At 52.7% G+C, this 9,500-nt stretch overlaps 1 protein-coding gene across 5 annotated transcripts in view; it reads right to left on the reverse strand.

Annotated features, from left to right (window-relative positions):
* The window catches only part of LOC119440723 (neuroligin-4, X-linked), an 87,033-nt gene extending 78,097 nt beyond the window's left edge, over positions 1-8,936 (reverse strand). For 3 of the 5 annotated variants that reach the window (XM_049662337.1, XM_049662339.1, XM_049662336.1), the window contains exon 1: positions 8,251-8,936. In XM_049662337.1, the coding sequence (XP_049518294.1) occupies positions 8,251-8,752 (502 nt within the window). In that variant the 5' untranslated portion in view covers positions 8,753-8,936. The remainder of the gene's footprint in view (positions 1-8,250) is intronic. The other 2 variants (XM_049662338.1, XM_049662340.1) reach the window with 1 other exon arrangement.
* Positions 8,937-9,500: the final 564 nt, after the last annotated feature.

The raw sequence follows: 9,500 nt of genomic DNA on the forward strand, positions 1-9,500 counted from the left end.
GTGGGTCGCCATTGATGGCACGACTGAACAAGAGGACGCGCACAACGAGACCGAACTTGCGCCCGCATGCAGCTTCTGAGCCATGCAGCGCGTGATGCTGCACCGAAACCGCGTTTAAAGCATGTTACTAGGAATTTCAAAACTTGTAGCAGCAGTCTCGAGATATTCGCCACCAAAATACGCCACGAAATACATTGGTGTCTCATGTAGTTTTTGTTCCGCAGCGCGCAAAGAAGGCAGGCGTTGTAGAGAAAAAGAGAGGGGGGGGGGGGGAGAAGGAAAAAGAAAGAAGTGTAACACACAAAAAAAAATGCATCTCCGCACGTCTGCAGAGGAATACTTCGAATCGGCACGTTCGGGGAGGAATATCTCGTAATGTATAATCTCAGTATTCCAATTAAGTGGACATGCCTTCAGCCATGACCAACGTCGAATGCGCAATTTAATCACACTTCTCAAGTAACAAATTGAAAAGTCAATCTTCGTAAATTGAGTAGATAATCAGTGATTGTCATACACACATTGATGTCTGCCACCACTGATAATGAGCAGGCGAAAGACGAGTGTTATCTTCAACAGTATTTCGGGAAATTGATTCACCCGCTTCGAATCAGCTTACAGAAAATACGTGAACACCCGTGATCCATAGATGGGGTTTCAATATTTCGGAACGTTTTAGACATAAGCGGTTTCCGATACCGTGCTTAGCACTCAGCAGACAACTGACGTCGTTGTCTGCTCAGCAAAGTAAGAAAAGAAAGAAAGAAAGAAAGAAAGAAGAAAGAAAGAAAGAATGAAAGAAAGAAAGAAAGAAAGAAAGAAAGAAAGAAAGAAAGAAAGAAAGAAACAAACAAACAAACAAAACGAATATGATGAAACAAGTAGCAATGAATATAACAAAGGAATCCGTTGAAATGTAAATCACAACGATATAAAGACCCTATGATAGCGTTTCGAAGGGTTTAGAACACTCGATTATAGCACCTATACGCCTTGTGTTCTCTTTCCAGAGAAACCAAGGCCCAATGGGCGTCTTGCGCTGGAGTTTGAGGTATAGTAGCGGCGCCTGGTGGCAGCGAAAAACGTCATCTGGGTAGTACCAGCTTGTATAGCATTGAGCCCTGGCTGTGGCGAAGCACGTTTCTAGCCCGCGTTTTGCGTCAATTCGCACTTTTTTCTGCCCTGTTTCGAGTGCGGAAAGGCTCGTCGCTTCTCACAGACCATGGCGACCAGGCTGCGAGCTGGCCGCAGCCAATAGTTATACGAAAACGGACTCTCCGTGTGCCGTAATGCTGGAAGCAGAAGACATCGCGACGCCGATCCGGAGAGACCTAGCTCAGCCTCGAAAAAGCGTCACCGTCGTTACTGCTGCGTCGTGGGCTGCCATGAACAAGAAGGCCTGAATCATAACATCAGATTCTACCGTTTTCCTTCAAGGCCTCACGAAGTGGAGCGTCGGGCGCGCTGGATAACTGCAGTTCGTCGCGCTGGGTAAGCGAAATGGGAGACCGACATAGCAGCAGACATGGCTGGTGATTCACGATTAGAGACCCGGCCACAGCGACAATTAACAATTCGACCGGTGCGAAGTGGTGAAGTGACCAGGTGTGTGCAAATGACCGCAAATGGTCGGGCTGATTCGGTGACATTCACTACCCCACTACGAGCAGCACAGGTTAGAGAGTTGAATGTGCTCATCCTTGACCTCAAGCCAGCACGTTGAGGCAGCACAGCAAGGTAGTATTGATTACAGCACATCGATGTTCGAGCGCTGTCATTAAAAGCTACATCAAGCGAGCAGCGCACGAGCTCGCGCTGCAGCGCGATTCGCACGTACGTACGTTACTGCGAGCTTATATGCATTGCATCAGTTATTTATCAATTGCTAAAGGGACAGATGGCCGCTACTACAGCGCAGGCATAATTACTCGTCTAGCGGTATGCAGTCAACAAAGATTGTAGGAGACCCGCCGTTTCGCGGCATGTCGAAAGACCGCTGCCGTCGCGGCGCGTACGATCGTGCGCTCGAGCAGTTCGTACACCGCGGCATGCTGAAAGACCGCTGCCGTCGGGGCGCGTACCGTCGTGCGCTCGAGCAGTTCCGTACACATGTCTGCTTATCGCTGCTGTGAATTCATTTATAGAAAGCATTTCCTCGCGTTTGTGCGCCTGAATCTAGCAGCGTGCAAACCTTAACTGAAGTTCAACTTCGCACGTGCGTGACTCGCTTCACTTGCGATTGACACCGTGCTAAAACTTCGCCGCTTATTTCTTGAACGGCGTACACGTATATTCGGCGCTGCATAATTTCTTGCCTTTACGCAGCATGCCACCCATGGAAAAATCTTCGGCGCCCGATATTCGCTGTGGCGGGTCCATATTGTAAACGTGCTTCCCGAAGCAGACGACCGAGCTTGGTACTACCCAGTTTTGGATTGAGGGCACATTTTTAGCACCATTTTTTGCAGCGCCCCCTGGGCAACGCAAGAGCCCCATGCCTGCCGCTGCGTCGAGTCAGAAATCTAGCTCTGTGGCTTCTGCCTCAACGTCGCTTCTTATCTTATCGACTATACAGTGACATATGACGCCAGTGTGACTCGCATTTTTTATTGTCCTTCTTCTTCTTCCTCTTCTTCGGCTTGTTGATTACTCGCGTGCGGCTTGTAGCAAACGCTATCCTATTTTTCCGTGCCCTACACCCGCAAAACAGAACCAATGCGTGACCGTAGCCGCTGCCGAGAAGGCGCAAAGGCCGAACTAATTTTCCCTGTCCATTTAAAGTAGGTCATTCCCGTTCACCTCGAGGGACGAGCTTTATCGGTGGCTCAAAATTGATCCGTGGCCGGTGGGCGAGCGGGGGAGTGGGGGCGGAGGGGCGTGCGTGGTATAAGGCCTCGGCACGGACGGACACGGCTCTGAACTTTCGCGAATTCCACGCGCGAGTGGGATGCGATGTATGGGGCGTTACGCGCGCGCTTCTTCCGCCGGAAGTTTTCTCGATCGCTATAGGACGCGACGTGGAAGCGAGGAGGGGGTGGGGAGGGTGGTTAGAATTCACTTCCTCGGCGTGTCCTCTCTTTCCGGGACATGCTCGCGATGGCGCCGGAGTTTCCGTGACACGCGTCGCAAATGCAAAACGCGAGCGATGCGAAAGGAAGATCACCGCTGGGAAGCGCGGCGTCTTTCGAAGCCGCAACTGCGTGCATGCGATCGACGCTTTCGAATTCCGGAAAGACATCGCGAAAGGCAAGATATATACAGGATCACGGAGGGTTCACCTCCGGTCGAAGTTTCGGCCCGCGGTGTGTCAGCGGTTGGCCTAATGGACTATCCACGTTATTCAACGTGGGTGTCACGCGAACGCAGAATAATCACGCAGTGTTTGATCGAGTTAAAGCTTAAGCTCGCGCATATACGGGAGGTCTGCGAACATACACCTGTATGTCATTGGGCAAAATAGGAACATTGGTGGTGTCATAGGAACTGACCGCGGTTGTTCCTCGCGCAGAAAATACATCATGGAAGAAAGAATAAAAGTGTGCTGCAGTGCTAATTTGTCGAACGAAAAGTGTGTTCCCAAGTGCGCGCATTGAGGCAATAGTGGCATCCTATAGCAAGGTAAAGGAATAAGACCGAAAAATCACCGCACTGACTACACAAATGGACAGCAGCAAATGACAGTTAATTACCTTTTTTTTCTGTGGTAGGTATACGGTGCGGCCTACCTTCCTTCGTGGTGTGACCATTCGACTATGACTTGTTTCCATCACAGGCCGCAAGCCTTATAAACTACGAAATGAGTTAATTAATTAATAATTGAATAGGGACGACCGCTGAGGAGGAAGGAGTTGACGGAGCGCAGTCTTTTTTCTGTTGGTTGCCTCCTTTAGTGGGATCCTTGCGAAAGCGGCATTTTATAGCGCAGCTCTTGGGCGAGCGTTCCTGTGGCGAGGGTCGGCGTCATCCCTCGTGACCGAGCGAACGAGCACAGCGAATGATGAAAGCGAACGCGGAGCGCAGCGGGAGATGAAAGACAGCGATAGCGAAGAGAACGCGAGGAGGAGGGTACAGCGGAACCAATGAGGCGGAAAGCGGAGGAGGAGGCTATGGCGAAAGCGTGAGAAGAAGAGCGTAGTGCCACGCAAGACGGACTCTGCGACGACGATGCCTACGAGGTGGCGCCTGAGTAGGGCACGTCCTCTCTATGGAAGCAAAGCGCTGCATGAGCAGTGGTCTGTCTGTGGCAGCTGCTGTTAATCGCGCCCACCCGTCAAGCACGTGCTGCCTCTCGCGATCTCCAGATTAGCGAAGCAGTCGCGCCACACTTCGCTCCGTCTGCAACGTGCCGCACGAGACGGATTGTCCGCGCCAGCCAATATATCGCGAAATGAAAACACCTATAGAGCTGCGCTCAAATTTCACATTAGGGAGTATCGTAATCGTCGGTGAATTTTCTGTGCCTTTTTTTTTTTTTTGCTCACCAAAAGTTCAGTTGCGTGTGTAGCTCTGCAGGGCATCTACGTTCTCCATACGTCGTATATTCTCACGCTGCACATCATCATCATCATCATCATCATCATCATCATCATCACAGGCCGAAGCCTTATAAACTACGAAATGAGTTAATTAATAATTGAATAGGGACGGCCGCTGAGGAGGAAGGAGTTGACGGAGCGCAGTAGTACCAAGCGCCTCCACGAGCGCTGAACATGTCTTTAACAGGTTTGTTTTTCATTGCGTTAATATCGGATCGACAGCTATTTCTGCCTACCATAATATACATATTAGCTTAGTATCGGAGCTGGCAATACCTTCGAGTCTATTTCATCTTTCCAGCATATCTCTCTCACACTTTGACTGGAGCGAAATGTGTGTGTGTGTTTGAATAGTGAGCATGCATAGTGTGCCGTCCGTCCGCCCGTCCGTCCGTCCGTCCGTCCGTCCGTCCGTCCGTCCGTCCGTCCGTCCGTCCGTCCGTCCGTCCGTCCGTCCGTCCGTCCGTCCGTCCGTCCGTCCGTCCGTCCGTCCGCCCGTCCGTCCGTCCGTCCGTCCGTCCGTCCGTCCGTCCGTCCGTCCGTCCGTCCGTCCGTCCGTCCGTCCGTCCGTCCGTCTGTCTGTCTGTCTGTCTGTCTGTCTGTCTGTCTGTCTGTCTGTCTGTCTGTCTGTCTGTCTGTCTGTCTGTCTGTCTGTCTGTCTGTCTGTCTGTCTGTCTGTCTGTCGTCACATGGCATGTGCGTTGGCTATGCTTGGAGGTGGATCTTGCGGCTACATTTTTTGTGTTTAGTATTTGACACTCATGCAGGTGACCACCAGCGGTTTCTTTTCAGATGTTCGTTAATCCCTTCGCGACGTCATCTGCTTTCCTTCACTTCTACATTCTTTAGACACGCACCGTGTAAATACGGTTCCGTTCAAAAGCGTACGACTGAGAGTATATAGGCTTATATTCCCTAGGCAAACCCAGAATATCATTACGACAAGAGATATCACTTTCCTTACGTACAGTGATAAAAGCGCAGTCTATCGATGGAGAAGTGTGACATTTATTTATCGTCAACTTATCCTTAAGAGAAATTGTTGCATCCCAGAGAACGGTGCTTTATGTCGCGTGCTAAGGTCTCTGGCGTGAATATCATGCTAGTTCTATAAACGGTTAGCGTGAAACTTGGACATTATAACACAAAGAGTCCGAACGCCTTTTAGCGCTCACAACAGCTACTAAGTTAACCGTTGAAGAATGAATACCGCCTCTTTCGATGTCTCTTCGCGCTGTCTCCGTTTACGACGGCGTAATTTACCGAGCATGCGAAACACTTCTCGCAGTGCAAACGAAACGCCCAAGCGTACCACAGACAGGAAACGAGTAAAGGAAGCCTCTGTTTCAATCCAAAGAAAGGGCACCCTCATCTCAGCACCCATCGATCGTTCGAGAAATTAAAGCAATGGGATGAGCAAGACCCCGTCGACAATTATACCAGTCCCTCTCGCGTCGCGTATTGCCGCGCATTCGATTAGTAGTGGCTTCTATTTCGAACACACTCCAGCGCTCGCCCTCCCCCCCTCCCCCCCTTCAGCGTGTATTTCTTTTTAATCAGCGTCAGAAGAACGAGCGACTTGTGCGGCTCATGCAAATGAGGCGCGGAAAGGCCGCGTTCGAACGAAGCTTCGCCGGCGCTTATACGGTCTCCGGGCCGCACACGGCCTGAACCCTGCCTCCCGTCGTCGGCCCGGTGGCAGAACAAAAAAAAAAAAAAAAAAAGCGCCCCTCTTTCCGCGCAACTCCCCCAACGCCTTGTTTGTTCAGCTCTTTTCTCGCATTGTCCTCGGCAGAGCAATCGCGGTTTACCAGCGCCCCCGACTTGGAGCGCAGTTAAACTGGCGGAGGCTAGTCGATACGCGAAACGACTCCACGGAGTCGAGATGCTATACGCCAGCCTGCAAGAAAATCTCGCAACGCCGTAACAGCGAAGAATGGGTGGTGGATGGCAAAAAGCCAGTGCCGACGAAGCCTCGAGGCGGTTTCTGTTCTGGTTCTCTCGCCCACTCTTTCTGATTTATATTCCTTTTAAGGTGCTTTGCTGCTGTAACAGCTTTCAAAATATCGCTGTTGTCGATTCCTCGCTGCGGAATCGGGCATCTTTTTTTTTTTCTTTAAAGTATAAACGCTCACTGCATGGTTCTCCGGGTACTCTCTTCCGATACCTCCGTCAATCGCAGATGCGGGAGGGAGTCATCAGTTTTACTGTATGTTTTTTTTTTTTCTGACAATAAGAAAGAAGAAGGATGAGGTGCTCTTGCATTGATTTGTCTCCTCGATTTCTGAACGACGTGAACCAGAAAAGTGCCAGGCCTTACGGAAAGGCAATCAGCGCTCGAGAGTGTCTGCTTCCCTTGGGTTTCTGATTTTGTTCGGGCGTTCTCTGACGGTGCGCGCTCTGGTGCCCGCTTTCCCGTCTCTCGGTGTAGGGTAGCGAACCGGGAGAAATCCTAATCAACCTCACTTCTCCTTCGCTCCCTTTCTCTATATTCTTTCTCGTTAAAAAGGTATAGCAATGTCATTGTGCTTTCATCCTCGGCACCCTATCTGATCAATCATAATGTGTGACGGTATTAAGCGTCGCAGTATTAAAGGGCAAAGAGTTTGAGGCCAGAAAAGTTGTTCCTTGAATGTAGCCAACCTCTCACTAATAATACATGCATGCCCGACACGAACCACGAACTCATAGTTGTTTGCAACGATCAAAGTTAGCTAGGATGAGAGCTATTAAGAGGCGGTGGGATTGTTCACTGTTGGCCGGCCTGCTGTACCAGACGGCGTCTAAACACTACACTGATATTTGGTGTAGAAATAGCATTCTGCTCAGAGTACCATCTCAGCAACCAGTCAAGCGGTTAGCTCCCATATCTTCACCGTGTCGGTCACGAATACAGTGAAAGACGTTAGAGGTCCTGGGCAATGTTGATTATAAAGTGGTACTCGTGAAACTTGTTCTGAGGTCGGTCGGCGCTGATAAGACATGTAAAACCGTACAGAAGTGGCGAAATGGCGCGCTCTGAGCAAATGATTGTTCGAAATTAGAACGGCCCTGACCACGACAGTGAGCAAAACAATCCTTTGTCAGAAGACGGCAGCGTGATGCCCACGCCATAGTAATGAGGTATCTGTCAGACGAAAACGTACAAAGAGAACGTCACTTTTGTCAGTTATTACAGCGCTTCCGAATTATTTCTTTGTTTTGCACTAAATACCAGCAGAATTAGGAGAACATCGCCGCCCCATGCCCCAATGCTCGCGTCGCCGCACAATGCACTTCCGTGAAGCTGAACGTACCGACATTTTGATCCTCTCTCCTTTTCCTTTCCGAAACTCACATTTTCCAGCAATAAACACCCTGCTACTACTATTACCGTTTTACATGAGCTACGTAATACCACGGCTTAGCCCCCCCCCCCCCCCCCCCCCGAACGTTTCAGCACACAAAAACAGTCTTACATCACGTTCCTAGGCAGTCATAAAAGAAGCGAAGACGAAAACAAGCCGACCGACCCAGCTAGCGCTACACGCCACGAGCCAGCGACTCCTTTCGTGCGACCCCGTTTCTCTGCGGGTGCGCGGAGTGGGTAGATCCATCTGCCCGTCACCTCAACGGAGCGAGCGCGCGCGCGGGTGGGTGGCGCGCACCCGAGAGAGGAAAGCCAGGAAGAAAGGCTGGCATGCGGGCGCAACAACACACACTACACAAGACTGACCGATGGCCGGTGTGTAGATGTTGAGGTAGAGGCAGTCCTCGCTGTGTCGCTGCAGGTGCGGCAGCAGGCGGCGCAGGTACTCGAGCCTGCCCAGGGGCATGCGCTTGACGGCCTCGCTCTCGGAGCCGATGTCGGGCAGCCGCTGCGGGCACACGGGCGCCAGGCGGTCGGCCATGCGCACGCCGCTCCAGTGGGCCGGCGACACCGGGGGCATGAAGCGCATGGCCCCCGTCGGAGGTGCCGCGTACGGCACGCCCAGGAACACCTCGACGGGCTGCAGTTGCTGGTGCTGCTGCTGCTGGCGGGAGGACTGCTGGCCCTGCTGCTGCGTCCCGGGCGGCGCGGGCGGCACGGGCGTCTCGATGTAGCCCTTGAGCGCGCCGTACTTGGTCGTCACCGTGCGCGAGCTGAGGCGCGTGAACTCGGCCCCGGCGGCCAGCGCGAGCAGGAGCACACACAAGGCGGCCGGCCGCCAGCCGCCCGTCGTCGCCGCCTTCTTCATCGCGCGCGAAACACGAAGGCCGAACTTCCGATGCTGCCGCCCGCCATCACGATTGCCGTCGTCGTCGACGACCACGATCGCCGCAGCCTAGGAACCATGGCCGCTTGATGCTGCTGCTTGCAGCCTCCGCGGTCGTCGCTGCTGCTGCTGCCAACCGGCGCCAGGAGGCGCCCGACCCGCTTTTTTTTTTTCGGAAGGTAGCAGCGCGCCTGCGCGGTCCATCGAGCGGTCTCGGTCGTCGCCGCCGGCGCGCACACCCACGGTCGCCCCTCCGAGCCGCGGCTCGTTCGCCCCCGCGCCACCGCCGCCGCTGCTGCTGCTGCTGCCGGTGTTTTCACAACACGGGAGGGTTGGGAGGACGCAGAGAGAAGGAGAGAGGACGACGGCGCTGCCTGCTCGGAGGAGACGTCTTCACTGAGGAAAGCGGAATCCTCGACTCTGTCGGGGCCGAGATGGACGAGGCGAGCGGAAGGGTGAAAGGAGGACGGGAGATAACCAGGTGCGCCGGGGGATGCAGCATACGCGCCGCTGGCTTTGCCGCGCTCATTCCCCGGCAGTTACGCCTTCAGCGTCCCCTGGCGTACACCAAGACCGATCTCGAGATCACTTCTCCGTCAATAGCTTAACTTATTATAACCTCAGACTCTTTTTTTGTGCTTCTCTGTTCATCCTAAATAACTTGCCGACTGTCGCATTCGTAACGCCGAGGCAAAGACTAAAGTAAGATAACGGAAAAGTGAAGGAAGGG

Source organism: Dermacentor silvarum, chromosome 2 (genome assembly GCF_013339745.2).
Source record: "Dermacentor silvarum isolate Dsil-2018 chromosome 2, BIME_Dsil_1.4, whole genome shotgun sequence".
Taxonomy (NCBI): domain Eukaryota; kingdom Metazoa; phylum Arthropoda; class Arachnida; order Ixodida; family Ixodidae; genus Dermacentor; species Dermacentor silvarum.